The 15,433-nt window shown below is 38.6% G+C and overlaps 1 protein-coding gene across 3 annotated transcripts in view; it reads left to right on the top strand.

The window, feature by feature from the left end:
- Positions 1-15,433, top strand: part of HSPBAP1 (HSPB1 associated protein 1) — a 56,674-nt gene that overhangs the window by 18,120 nt on the left and 23,121 nt on the right. For all 3 annotated transcript variants that reach the window (XM_065943023.1, XM_065943021.1, XM_065943022.1), the window contains one exon: positions 14,530-14,711. In XM_065943023.1, coding sequence (XP_065799095.1) covers positions 14,530-14,711 — 182 coding nt within the window. The remainder of the gene's footprint in view (positions 1-14,529; positions 14,712-15,433) is intronic.

The raw sequence follows: 15,433 nt of genomic DNA, 5'->3' as shown, positions 1-15,433 counted from the left end.
AATTTAAGATTTTTTTTTAGGCTAAATAACCTGTTATTTATAACCCCATGTAAAATGTATTTGTTCATATTATCATAGTTCATTGATCATGGTAGACACTTAATAAATATTTGTTAATGTGTATTACTTACCTGACTGAAAGAGACCAATACTAATCTAACAGTCCCCTCCATTTTTGTCTCATATAGAATGTATCCTTTTATTTGTAACTTCAGTCACTATTTATAGTGCTTAGTCCTGGTGTAATTTTATCTCTCTGCTTTATCCGCCTCCTGACCTTTGTGTTGCATAAATGTGAAACATATGTGAAGCTGTTTTTTTCACCCTCTTAAGCAACTAGATTTTGTCAGCTCCCTTTTTACCCCTGAAGACTTGTACCTGATTTTTTTGCCTTATAGTCAGAAAGCAATTACCGTTACTCTAAAAATAGTTAATTTAAAGGAAAAAAAACAGTTCAGATTAGAAATGTTTCTAATCTAAAGAAGTCCATGATCATGGTCTGGCTTCAGAATATGTGTTTATCTTCTATTTAAATATGGACAGATTTGGTGGTCTAGAAATTCATAGTGTTTTAAAAAGCACTGCTGTGAAGTGGCTCTGTGAAGATATAAGGATATCTATTAATAACCCCAAAGAAAGTAAAAACTTGCTCAGTTTCTCTTCCAGCTTCTCTAAGCTTCTTTCTCTCATGTATATCTCATAAAATTACTGGGTTTTTGGTGCCTAGGAGCCCTTTGTACTTCAGTGACAGGTAGAGCAGTATTAACATAAACTTTTTGTTTGGCTCCTCGTTGTGGTTTATTGTATTTTTAAATTAAGTGCTAGACCAGCAGCAACCACGTAAAAATCAGCTTGTGCTCTTGTTTTCTTTCTTTTTTTTTTTCTAATTAATTAATTAGTTTATTTATTTTACTTTACAATATTGTCTTGGTTTGCCATCCATTGACTTGAATCCGCCATGGGTGTACATGTGTTCCCCATCCTGAACCCCCCTCCCACCTCCCTCCCCATCCCATCCCTCTGGGTCATCCCAGTGCACCAGCCCCAAGCACCCTATATTGTGCATCGAACCTGGACTGGCGATTCGTTTCACATATGACAATTTACATGTTTCAGTGCCATTCTCCCATATCATCCCGCCCTCGCCCTCTCCTAGAGTCCAAAAGACTGTTCAATACATCTGTGTCTCTTTTGCTGTCTCACATACAGGGTTATCGTTACCATTTTTCTAAATTCCATATATATGCGTTAGTATACTGTATTGGTGTTTTTCTTTCTGGCTTACTTCACTCTGTATAATAGGCTCCAGTTTCATCCACCTCATTAGAACTGATTCAAATGTATTCTTTAATGGCTGAGTAATATTCCATGGTGTATATGTACCACAGCTTCCTTATCCATTCATCTGCTGATGGGTATCTAGGTTGCTTCCATGTCCTGGCTATTGTAAACAGTGCTGCGATGAACATTGGGGTGCACATGTTTTGCTGATTTTAGTCACATAAATCTTCCACTCACTGATTAACAGTTTCTGTTAAACAGTAATTTGAAGAAAAATAGAAATTGTACCTTTGTTCACCTCCTGGTTAGACTCCAAATACTACTATTAATAGCTATTGACAACTGTTGTGTCAGACACTGTTCTGAGTGCTTCATACAAATTGACTCTCTTAATCTTCTTCAAGCCCACTTGGAGTGGAACTATATTATTCTGTTTTACAGAAGAACTAACAGTAATTTGACATTTTAAAGATAGTTCTCATGCAGAAAAGAAAAAGGGAAGCAGAAAGTCTCTTAGAAAGATAATCTGTTCTTTTTTAAAATTTGGACAAAATTCATATAAAATCTACCACTTAAAAGTACACAATTCAAAAAAAATAAAATACACAATTCAGTGCTTTTAGCATCTTCATAATTTTGTGCAACCACCACCACTATCTAATTCCAGAAAATTTTCATCACACTGCAGAGAAATCTGGTTCCTATTGGTGGTCACTCCTCATTCACACCCTTCTCCACCCCTGGCAACCATTAATCTACTTTCCTGTTTTTATAGATTTGCCTATTCTGGACATATAAAAATGGAATCATATGGTTGTGGCCTTTTGTGTCTAGCTTTTTTTCATGTAGCATGTTTTTAAAATTTACCCATGTTGTAGCATGCATTTGTATTTTCCTTTGTTGCTGAACAATGGGCTGGAGGAACCACAAGCTGGAATCAAGATTGCTGGGAGAAATATCAATAACCTCAGATATGCAGATGACACCACCCTTATGGCAGAAAGTGAAGAGGAACTAAAGAGCCTCTTGATGAAAGTGAAAGAAGAGAGTGAAAAAGTTGGCCTAAAGCTCAACATTCAGAAAACTAAGATCATGGCATCTGGTTCCATCACTTCATGGCAAACAGATGGGGAAACAGTGGAAACAGTAGCTGACTTTGTTTTTCTGGGCTCCAGAATCACTGCAGATGGTGATTGCAGCCATGAAATTAAAAGACGCTTACTCATCGGAAGGAAAGTTATGACCAACCTAGACAGAATATTAAAAAGCAGAGACATTACTTTGCCAACAAAGGTCCGTCTAGTCAAGGCTATGGTTTTTCCAGTGGTCATGTATGGATGTGAGAGTTGGACTATAAAGACAGCTGAGCGCCAAAAAATTGATGCTTTTGAACTGTGGTGTTGGAGAATACTCTTGAGAGTCCCTTGGACTGCAAGGAGATCCAACCAATCCATCCTAAAGGAGATCAGTCCTGGATGTTCATTGGAAGGACTGATGCTGAAGCTGAAACTCCAATACTTTGGCCACCTGATGCAAAGAACTGACTCATTTGAAAAGACCCTGATGCTGGGAGGGATTGTGGGCAGGAGGAGAAGGGGACGACAGAGGATGAGATGGCTGGATGGCATCACCGACTCAATGGACATGGGTTTGGGTGGACTCTGGGAGTTGGTGATGGACAGGGAGGTCTGGCATGCTGCGGTTCATGGGGTTGCAAAGAGTTGGACATGACTGGGCGACTGAACTGAACTGAACTGAATATTCCGTCATGGATAAACAAAGTGTAGGTCCGTTCATCAGTTGATGAATGTTTGGGTTATTTCCACTTTTTGACTGTTACGAATAATGCTAGTATGAACATTTATGTACAAGTTTTTGTGTGGACATATGTTTTTACTTCTCTTGGGTTAAACCTAGAAGTGTAATTGCCGAGTCATACAGCAACTATATTTAACTTTTGAGGAACTGCCAAACTTTTCCAAAACAGCTGAACTGTTTTACATTCCCGCCCCAGTGTACGAATGATCTAGTTTCTCTCCATCCTGCCAATACTTGTTTCATTTTTCATTCTGGCTATCCTAGTGTGTGTAAAGTTTTATCTCATTATAGCTTGATGCATTTCCCTAATGCCTGATGTTGTTGAGCATCTTCCTATGGTCTTATTGACCGTTTGTATATATGATTTGGAGAAATGGCTATTCAAGTCCTTTGCTTGTTTTCTAATTGAGGTGGTTTTTGTTTTTATGTGGTTTTGTTTGTTTTGTCTTTTTGTTCAGTGATAAAAGAGACCTTTGTGTATTCTGAATACTAACTCTTTATCAGCTATATAACATGCAGATATTTTCTCATGTGGGTTAATAATTTGTTCAAGTTATTTCTTTGTGTATAAATACACTACTTCCACAAGCACTTTTGGGTAGTGTTGTAAGAGCTGATTCAAGTCGGCTTGTGTGGGTTCAAATTTTGGCTTACTCTGTGACTTTGAGCAAGTCACTTAACTTTTCTGTATCTTAGAAATCTTTTCAAAGTTAAATGTGTTCATATTCATTAAACATTTAGAATAGTGTCTGGCACATAGTAAATGCTCAGCAAATATTATTTAAAAATAGAAATAATTTAAAAATAAAAAATATACCTTCCTCATTTTAGAGAGCACTGGGAAAATGGGAAGACCCAAAGAAAATTAAAAAGACACTCCCGTTACCAAGAGGCAACCACTGATTACATTGTGATGTATGTTCATGCAGGCCTTTTTATATTTTAAAAATAAAGTTGTATAAATTTTAACAACCTGCTTTTTTTTCTTAACATATTCTGAGTAGCTTCTTTTGACATTAAATATGACTTTTAAATGGCTACCTAATATTCCATTGTATGCTAGTATCGTTGTTATTGTTGTTGCTTAGTTGCTAAGTTGTATTTGACTCTCTTGCAACACCAGGGAGTGTAGCCCACCAGGCTCTTCCATCTGTGAGACTTCCAAGGCAAGGATACTGGAGTGGGTTGCCATTTCCTCCTCCAGGGGATCTTCCTGACCCGGGGATTGAACCCATGTCTCTCTGTCTCCCGCAGTGGCAGGTGGATTCTTTACCATGAGCCACCAGGGAAACTCTTGACAGTATCAAGAGTTTTAATTTAGTTTTAAAATTCTAATTTGATTAGATTGCTTAGAGGTTTTAGTTTATAAATAAGACTGTGATGAACATGTTTGAAAGTAAATCTTGCCCAAATTTCTGATTATTTTCCTAGGAGAATGGGCCAAAGGGTATGAGCATTATCACCAGGAGCAGCACTATCCATGGAGCTGCTTACACCAGAAACCTCTGAGTCATGCTGATGGCCTTTCTAAGTGGTGTCTGGTGACTCAGTGACTTACATCCTAAGTATCCAGCATCTACCTGCTTCTCACTCCATGACCATCCTCCAGTTGGGATTACCCTGCTCTCCCTCACCTCCATGGTTGCAGTAGCCTCATGCCTGGTCCCTCTTCACCTGCTCTCCCCAGCCATTCCTCATAATGAAACCAGAGACAGTTTTTTTAAAAAGAAAAATCTCATCATCTTTATCTGTTTAGAACCCTTAGATAGCCTCCCAATACCCTTAGGCTAAAGACCAACATTTTTGTTAATGGTATAAAAAGCTCTGTTTGCCTCCTCTTTCTGAGCTCGGGGCAGATAAACTTTTAAGATTTTGTGTTTCCAGAGATTTGTTTCTTCTTACTTCAGGGCCTGTGCATATACAGTCTAGTGGTTCTTCTCTCTTTCCCCACTTCCCCTTACCTCAGCTTTACCTAGTTGGTTCCACTGCTTGCTTCAGATCTCAGCTCAGAGGTCATCTTCTCATGGTAGTCTTTCTGACGACCTTCTCCCTCCCTCACCCCCCAAATCAGGTGTGACTACCAAGTTATCTCAGAGCACCTTTTATTTCTTAGTAACACTTGGCACAGCTCTGATCACATGGTTAGTTGTGTAAGCAGTTAACAGTTTAAAGTCTCTCTTTGCCTCAAGTGGGTCCCCTCACGAGAGCCAGGGCCATGTCTCACCCACGGGCCATGTTCACATTGGCTGAACGCCTAGTATCTGGATAGTCAGACATCTGTAGCGTGAAAGAATAAAAGACCTTTGATACCTGAGGCCAAGTGCTTTGCAGAAGGGTGCTTTACATTTACTCTCCTTTCAGAACATACAAGGGTTTGGCCACTCCTTTGCCCTAACAGAAATTTATGTTTTTAAAAAAAATACCTTGTTAATAGGTGAAAGATGAGTGCCTCATAACTTTAATTAATATTTCTTTGTTGGTGTTGTTAAACATATGTTCACGTTTATTAATAGTTTGTGTTTTGTCTGGTAATTTTTCTTTTAGTTATCTTTATTAGGGTTTCAGAGTTCGGGGTTTTTTTTTTAATAAATAAATTACTTATTTATTTATTTTAATAAATAAAAAATCGGAGAAGGAAATGGCAACCCACTCCAGTACTCTTGCCTGGAAAATCCCATGGATGGAGGAGCCTGGTAGGCTGCAATCCATGGGGTCGCTAAGAGTCGTTGACACGACTGAGCGACTTGACTTTCACTTTTCACTTTCATACTTTGGAGAAGGAAATGGCAGCCCACTCCAGTGTCCTTGCCTGGAGAATCCCACGGATGGGGGAGCCTGGTGGGCTGCCGTCTGTGGGGTCGCACAGAGTCAGACACAACTGAAGGGCCTTAGCAGCAGTGAATTGCTTATATTTAAAGAATACTGTGTTTGTTACTAATGTACTAATTTCCCAGTTTATTGTTTGCCTTTTGATTTTGCTTCATATCTTTATAGTAAGATCAAATAATATTTAATTGATATTTTTATTCTTATTTTATTTAGAAATTCCTTCTGTATCCTGACAATAAGTAGATGTTCTAATATTTTCTTTTAATAGCTTGATTTTTTTTTCACATTTTACTGTTTATCCATTCCATATTTATTTTGGTATGTTGTGTTCACTGACTTTTTTCCAAATAGTTAAGTTGGTAATAGCATCTTTACTGTGGTACCATTTACTGAATAATCCTTTTTTTTCCTACTGACTTTGAAACTACCTTTGTTATATTACCATATTCTTATATATTTCAGCATCTGTTTTTGGACCACATACTGAACTGTCAGTTTTGGGGTCAGTCAAACACTTGCTAAAAACTATTTTTTACAGCAGTTATGTATTTTAATATTTGAAAGAACAACTCATCTTCCCCAGTCACTCTTCTGTCTAAGCATTTTAGTAGATACTGGTGATGCAGTGGTAAAAAATTAACCTGCCAGTGCAGGAGACACAGATTCAGTCCCTGTGTCAGGAAGATTCCCCTGGAGAAGGAAATGGCAACCCAGTCCAGTATTCTTGCCCAGAGAATTCCCTTAGACAGAGAAGCCTGGCGGTAACAGTCTGCGGGATCACAAAGAGTTGGATGTGAGTAAGTACGCACTCGTGCACATGCACAATTGAACTTTATTCCTCTAAATGAAACTTAAACAGTGTTCAGTTCAGTTCACTCGCTCAATCATGTCCAACTCTTTGCGACTCCATGGACTGCAGCACGCCAGGCCTCCCTGTTCATCACCAACTCCTGGAGTTTACTCAAACTCATGTCCATTGAGTTGGTGATGCCATCCAACCACCTCATCCTCCGTCATCCCCTTCTCCTCTCACCTTCAATCTTTCCCAGCATCAGGGTCTTTTCAAAAGAGTCAGTTCTTCGCATCAGGTGGCCAAAGTATTGGAGTTTCAGCTTCAGCATCAGTCCTTCCAGTGAATATTCAGGGCTGATTTCCTTTAGGATGGACTGGTTGGATCTCTTTGCAGTCCAAGGGACTCTCAAGAGTCTTCTCCAACACCACAGCTCAAAAGCATCAATTCTTTGGTGCTCAGCTTTCTTTTTAGTCCAGCTCTCACATCCATACATGACTACTGGGAAAACCATAGCTCTGACTAGACAGACCTTTGTTGGCAAAGTAATGTCTCTGCTTTTTAATATGCTGCCTAGGTTGGTCATAACTTTTCTTCCAAGGAGTAAGCATCTTTTTATTTCATGGCTGCAGTCACCATCTGCAGTGATTTTGGAGCCCCCAAAAATAAAGTCTCTCATTGTTTCCATTGTTTTCCCATCTATTTGCCATGAGATGATGGGACTAGATGCCATGATCTTAGTTTTCTGAATGTTGAGTTTTAGCCAGTTTTTTCACTCTCCTCTTTCACTTTCATAAAGAGGTTCTTTAGTTCTTCACTTTCTGCCATGAGGGTGGTGCCATCTGCATATCTGAGGTTATTGATATTTCTCCTGGCTTAATAATCTTGATTATTAATAATCAATAATCTTGATTCCAGCTTATGCTTCATCCAGCCCAGCATTTCTCATGAGGTACTCTGCATATAAGTTAAATAAACAGGGTGATGGTATACAGCCTTGACATACTCCTTTCCCAGTTTGGAACCAGTCTGTTGTTCCATGTCCAGTCCTAACTGTTGCTTCTTGACCCGCACACAGATTTCTCAGGAGGCAGGTCAGGTGGTCTGGTATTCCCCTCTCTTGAAGAATTTTCCACAGTTTGTTGTAATCCACACAGTCAAAGGCTTTGGCATACTCAATAAAGCAAAAGTAGATGTTTTTCTGTAACTCTGTTGCTTTTTTGATGATCTAACGAATGTTGGCAGTTTGATCTTTGGTTTCTCTGCCTTTTGTAAATCCAGCTTGAACATCTGGAAGTTCATGGTTCATGTACTGTTGAAGCCTGACTTGGAGAATTTTGATCATTACTTTGCTAGCGTGTGAGATGAGTGCAATTGTGCCAAAGAATTGAGCATTCTTTGGCATTGCCTTTCTTTGGGTTTGGATTGAAAATTGACCTTTTCCAGTCCTGTGGCCACTGCTGAGTTTTCCAAATTTGCTGGCATATTGAGTGCAGCGCTTTCACAGCATCATCTTTTCACTTTTAGTAGTGTGTACTCACATTAAACAAGACATGTTGCCTGCCCTCAAGCCATCAATCACTGCAGCTACCTCCCCCTCCATAATGGTGCTCCCTGAGGGGCATTAAGAATGGAGAAAAACCAGATCCTGGTCCCAGATAGTTAAGATGCATATCAAATAAATTTTTTTTGTTATTAGCTGTAATCTTTTGAATGTTTAATTGCCTTTTCCCCCCTCCCCCCACAAAAATTCCTATATATCCCAGCTCCTCCCTTACCTCTTTGAAACAGTTCCTCAGAGCTATTTTAGCAGCTGTCTCCTAGGCTGTATTCCTCAGTAAGTTCCTCTGAATAAGACATAACTCACAACTTTTAGGTCATGTGGTTTTTTTCTCCTTCAGTCAACAAGATTTTTTAAAAATATTTATTTATTTAGCTGCACTGGGTCTTACTTATGGCATGTGAGATATTTAGTTGCAGCACGTGAGATCTAGTTCCCTGGACCAGGGATTGAGCCCAGGCCCCCTGTATTGGGGTCATGAAGTCTTAATCATTGACTTACCAGGGAAGTCCCCAGTCAAAAGGGTTTGAATGAAAATTCTTGAAGTACTATGAATTACATAATTTGAAAGAATCTACCATGTGACAGTACTATACCATCTTACACAGGAGCATGAAATCTTTGCTTATCAAGTTTTTTTTTTTTTTTAATCTCAGTAAAAAGATTTGGGTAAAAAGTAGTTTTCTTACAAATCTACAAATTTCTTAAAATATAAAATTTTTATAGCTGTTAGGAAGGAAATACTTTTGCCTATTCTGTTTTTCTAATTGTGATTGGTACACAAATAAATGCCATTTATTTTTTGTATGTTTATTTTTTTTTCTTTAATAGTGTACATAGCTTTTTATCTTAATAGTATACATAGTTTTTTAGTTTATTCTTGTGGGCTTTTTAGGAAGATAAGTATTTGATCTTACAAGCAATGATAATTTTTTACCTTTTTATTGAGCATATTTATTTCTGTTTTAGGTCTTGGTTAGAATTTTTCTAGAATGCTTGAAATAATAGTGTTGACAGCTAGCATATTTGATTGTAATGTATCTCAGTTTATTTTACGAAGCAGACTGTGACATCACATCGTTCTTTGAAGCCATTTTGGATTGAATTCATTTGCCAACATATATTCTCAGTGACAATACTATAACTCAGCTGGCAATAATTTGCCAAGCAGATGTATAAATAAGCCTAAACATTTGTAGATAGGGAGTGGACTAATGATCAAAAGTCATACTTGGTACCCACATTCCAAATGTTTCTTGCTTGTGAGATGATGAAGTCTTAACAAAATGGAAAAATACTTGTTTCAGTGCTATGCACAAAAATACTTTAGGACTCCCTTTATAAGAATTAAAACCTAACTCAACGTATACACTATTTCCAGATCCTAAAAGCAGCTGATCTGTTTCTTACCTAAAATTTTGACAGTAAGTAGGATGAAAGTTCAGCTGCCTGAAATATTAAAGAACAATAACAATCAAATTAGAAAAGAAGAATTCCATTGCACAGAATAAGCTAAGAAAAACAACTGTACTACCCAGAAAGAAATTGTCATGATAACAGAATGAAAACAGTTCCTTTGGTGCTGCTAATACCAGGAAGGAGTAAAAAGATTCTAATTTGAAATCACTGTGTAAATAAAAAAGTCTATCAGTTTTGTTCATTCCATTCATTGCAGTTTTCCGTGACATTAACAGTTCTCTGTTACTGTCTTTCCCTGTAACAATTCTTTCCCTGACAGTAACAGTGTAATTTTTTGCATTTTTAGGTTTTCATTTTTTTAAGTACAGAACCTGCTATGACAGAATGATGAGGCTGCAATACAGATGTGCATGTGAAAACTGGCCATAACTGAAAAGTCCTCCTCAGTCTACCCCAGAGGCTGGTGGCTCAAGTGATGGCTCTAGCATTCAGTTGGATTTGTTGGGTTTAATTCTGTGAAGTGAAAACTCACAGGACAGTGGAAGGTCTTTAGGCTCACACTGGGGCTTAATGAAATGATTTAGAAATGATTCTAGCACCATGTAGCTGTCTTGTTTGTTTAAAAAAAGAAAAAAGGGTTTTCCAATGCTCTTATGGTAAATTCTTGATGATGATATTGATGATTAAGAGCTCATATATATTGATGGGTTACTGTGTATCAGCCACTGTTCTAAATGTTCCTCAAAAATGATCAAATTTAAACAGTTCTTAAATATGCAGGTTTTTATCTTTTAGATAAATGTTCCCTAGTGAAGTTTTCCTGCTTCTCAAAGTCAAGTGACAAATTGATGAAAAAAAAAAAATAGGTGAATTAGGGGTGACACACACCCTCCCCTCTATTATTTCTCTGCAGTTCTGAGGTTTTAGGATAAAGAAATTAGGAAACATGATTGAGATAATCCTGAACCATTTGGGAGGAAATGGAAAGAAAAGATAAAAACTCTTTGAATTCGCTTTTCTTCCTAGTACTAATTCAGCTAGTTTTTAGGTGCCCTACGTCATGGGATGACGAAGAGTCAGACATGACTTAGCAACTAAACAAGTAAATATATTAATAAATAGTAGGAAACTACTAGTGATTGTGCCTGTGGCAACCTACTCCAGGATTCTTGCCTGAAAAATCCCATTGACAGGGTAACCTGGCGGGCTACAGTCCATGGGGTCGCAAAGTTGGAAACGACTGAGCGACTAAGCACAGCACAGTACTAGTAATAGTGCCTAGCTTTTTACTAAATATCTGTCATGTGTCAAGCACTGTGCTGATTGAATTACATGTGTTACATCTACATTCCCCCTTGAAAGGATTTCATGCTTTGCAAAATAGATCGTCATCAGATTACTTGAATATTAACATTCCAATGTACATTTAGAGTATTCTGCTAACTGCAATGAGAAATTATTTCATCACTATTTGGAATAATAATTCTTGTATAAAACAGTTCTACCCGTAAGAACAAACCACTCTGGACAGACAGCAGACTTTCCTTCAAGCTTTCCTGATCAACCCTCATCTCCAGTCTTTGCCTTTTCCTAGGTTGTCCCTGGCACAGAATTTTGCATCTAATTATATGATGCCTCACATTCCCTGTTATTCTGGTTAAAGTTTTCTTTTTGTCTAAATATACTCTAAATTCAAGAGTATTATCCATTTCTCTTATGTTTCTGGAAACCTGAACATAATACTAGCTACAAATTAGGTACTTAATAAATGATTCTGGAATAAATGAGTTAATGAATAAATAAACAGACTTTAAATTGCCATTCTTCACTTAATGGACAGATTCTAAGGAGCTCTATATGATAAATCTACAGTATAAAGTCAAAAATTTTCAAAAAACCATGTTGCCATTTTTTTTTAATTTGCAGAAGTAGTTCTCAAACTTTTTAGACTCAGCACTCCTTTATACTTAAAATAATTGAGGGGACTTTCCACTAGCTAAAATTCTATGCTCCCAATGCAGGGGACCCGGGTTCCATCCCTTGTCAGGGAACTAGATCCCACATGCCACAACTAAGACCCAGTGCAGCCAAATTAAATAAATAAAAAATGACTGAGTACCTCAGTGAGTGAGCTTTGGTTGATGTAGGTTATATCTAGTGATACTTACCATTCAGTTCAGTTCAGTCGCTCAGTTATGTCCTACTCTTTGTGGCCCAATGACTTGCAGCACACCAGGCCTCCCTGGACAATAGTAACTGCCGGAGTTTACTCAAACTCATGTCCATTGAGTTGGTGATGCCATCCAACCATCTCATCCTCTGTCATCCCCTTCTTCTCTCGCCTTCAATCTTTCCCAGCGTCAGGAAACCTGAACACAATACTGGTGACAAATTAGGTATTTAATAAATGATTCTGAATAAATGAGTTAATGAATAAATAAGCAGACTTTAAATTACTATTACTCATTAAAACCGAGATATGTCTACTTAGAGAAAAATGCTCAATGTGATAGCTGTAAGTTTAAGTTTTATTTGGGGTCTTAATTCCTTAATAGCTCAGTTGTTAAAGAATCCAACTGCAATGCAAGAGACCCCAGTTCGATTCCTGGGTCAGGAAGATCGCTGGAGAAGGGTAAGGCTACCCACTCCAGTATTCTGGCCTGGAGAATTCCATGGACTGGACATGACTTGAGCAACTTTCACTTTCACTTTCTTTCAATGAGAATTTCAGCACAGGAGAGAGCCTCTCAGGAGCTCTGAGAAAACTGCTCCAAAGGGTAGGGAAGAAGCCTGTATATATATATATATATATATGTGTGTGTGTGTGTGTGTGTGTGTGTGTGTGTGTGTGTGTGTGTATGAATTTGGACTAGGGAACATGTGGAGTCAAGCAGACATCTTGGTAGTCACAAATAACCAATATCTAAAGTTAATGATTTTAGTGCTTTTCTTTAGGAAGATGCAAGAATCTGGTCATTGAAATTCTTCCCAAGATATACATCTAACTCTCCAAGAGGCCTGCTCATCCACAGCACAGAGCACCCTGTTATGGTCTTGATTTCTTCTATCTGAACCACAGCGTTCTTCATCCTATTATGGTCTTGGTTTTCTCTGAGAGTGCACTGTTAGTCAGTGACTACAGTGGGTAACCACTTAATCCTTGTAGAACTGGTTGGTGAGCAGTTCTCTTTGTTTTTCTTTGTTTACAGACATTTAAAAATACAAGAATATAAACACATATACTCTACTAGCTGTCACAGCAGTGACATCAACACATGTCATGTAGCCCCTCGAAAACTCCACTGTACTCTTGTGAGAGAATAAACGTGAGAAGGACAAACACTGTCGTAGTATTATTATGAAAATAATCTAGACCTCACAGCTCCCTGAAAAGGTCTTGGAGAACTGATAAAGTATTCCTCTGGATCACTGCATCAGGCTATAGAAAGAGTAGTCTTTAATCTTAAGATTAAATTTGTGGTTTTTTACTTTTAAATTTAATCATGAATATAGCTAAGTGTTATAGATGGTTCAGAGGAACCAGAGATCAAATTGCCAATATCTGCTGGATCATCGAAAAAGCGAGAGAGTTCCAGAAAAACATTTATTTCTGCTTTATTGAATATGCCAAAGCCTTCGACTGTATGGATCACAATAAACTGTGGAAAATTCTGAAGGAGATGGGAATACCAGACCACCTGACCTGCCTCTTGAGAAACCTGTATGCAGGTCAGGAAACAACAGTTAGAACTGGGCATGGAACAACAGACTGGTTCCAGATAGGAAAAGGAGTATGTCAAGGCTGTATATTGTCACCCTGCTTATTTAACTTATATGCAGAGTACATTATGAGAAATGCTGGGCTGGAAGAAGCACAAGCTGGAATCAAGATTGCCGGGAGAAATATCAATAACCTCAGATATGCAGATGACACCACCCTTATGGCAGAAAGTGAAGAGGAACTAAAAAGCCTCTTGAAGAAAGTGAAAGGAGTGAAAAAGTTGACTTAAATCTTAACATTCAGAAAACTAAGATCATGGCATCTGGTCCCATCATCTCATGGGAAATAGATGGGGAGACAGTGGAAACAGTGTCAGACTTTATTTTTTTGGGCTCCAAAATCACTGCAGATGGTGACTGCAGCCATGAAATTAAAAGACACTTACTCCTCGGAAGGAAAGTTATGACCAACCTAGATAGCATATTAAAAAGCAGAGATATTACTTTGCCAACAAAGTTCCGTCTGGTCAAGGCTATGGTTTTTCCAGTGGTCATGCATGGATGTGAGAGTTGGACTGTGAAGAAAGCTGAGTGCTGAAAAATTGATGCTTTTGAAGTGTGGTGTTGGAGAAGACTCTTGAGAGTCCCTTGGACTGCAAGGAGATCCAACCAGTCCATCCTAAAGGAGATCAGTCCTGGGTGTTCATTGGAAGGACTGATGCTGAAACTGAAACTCCAATACTTTGGCCACCTGATGTGAAGAGTTGACTCATTTGAAAAGACCCTGATGCTGGGAGGGATTGGGGGCAGGAGGAGAAGGGGACGACAGAGGATGAGATGGCCGGATGGGCATGAGTTTGAGTAAACTCCGGGAGTTGGTGATGAACAGGGAGGCCTGGCGTGCTGCGGTTCATGGGGTCGCAAAGAGTTGGACACAACTGAGCAACTGAACTGAACTGAACTGAACTGAATTATTTAGCAAGTACATAATTAATTTCTAATTAATGTTAAATAGTAATTTCTTGGTTGAAATGATCTTCATTTGACGAAGCAACAATATTTCGAAACTGTGTTCTGTGTGCATTTAAAGTTGGGTTCTCTTCCATTGCAGCTCCTCAGTTTGAAACCGCATGTAATTATGTAGAAGCTACACTTGAAGAGTTTCTTTCCTGGAACTGTGACCAGTCTAGTATTTCTGGAGCATTTAGAGACTATGATCATTCCAAATTCTGGGCTTATGCTGACTATAAATATTTTGTCAGTTTATTTGAAGACAAGACAGATATTTTCCAGGTAAGTCAGTACATTTCTTTTAGTCATGGTATAACTTGTTCTTGAGAAAAGATCACAAAGATCACAAATTAGAATCTTCAAGGTACCCTTTTCCTCACTGTCTTTTTCTTTCAAAAGTCATTGTGAGTCTTGCGTATTCTATCCACTCACGCCCAAAGATTCACTCAAAGGAAGTGTAATGTTTGGCCCACCAACGTGAACAACCTTCTTACTGTTTTCCTAGTTGCCAAACTTCCTGCACAGTCTCTCCTTTGCCTTTTAAACAGCACCTGAATCAACTTGGAGTATATCAGAAACACAGATTGTGTATACAACTTCATTTCCACCTTCATCTAAGTTCTTATTCTGTCAGGCAGGCAGATGGAGGTACAAAGCTGGTTAGTGAGGAAGCATTCAAGCATTCCTAGGATCCTAGAAACCCTCCTGACTACTGCTACCTGCTCTCATTGCTCCGGGGTAGGGAGAGTGGGGTAGTGTTTAATGCAGGTTTATGGCCTGAGGCAGAAAGTGCTGGGCTCCCAGAGATTGACTGTAGAAGTCCTACAGAAGTGTGCAGGCACTTGCAGGAGTAAGAATGTGGAAGTCCTTTGCTGTGTGTTGACATAACCGACAGCAGTTTGCATACTACAGTATCCTCTTTTCAAAATGCTTTCTACCTCAAACTGCCAGTTCATTTCATGGGGTACGGCAAACTCCCTGCTGTAGTCTCTGTTTGTCTTAGG

This window comes from Muntiacus reevesi, chromosome 8 (assembly GCF_963930625.1).
Source record: "Muntiacus reevesi chromosome 8, mMunRee1.1, whole genome shotgun sequence".
Taxonomy (NCBI): Eukaryota; Metazoa; Chordata; class Mammalia; order Artiodactyla; family Cervidae; genus Muntiacus; species Muntiacus reevesi.
Note: the sequence above shows the minus strand (reverse complement) of the source record. Positions and strands in the feature narration are given on the sequence as shown.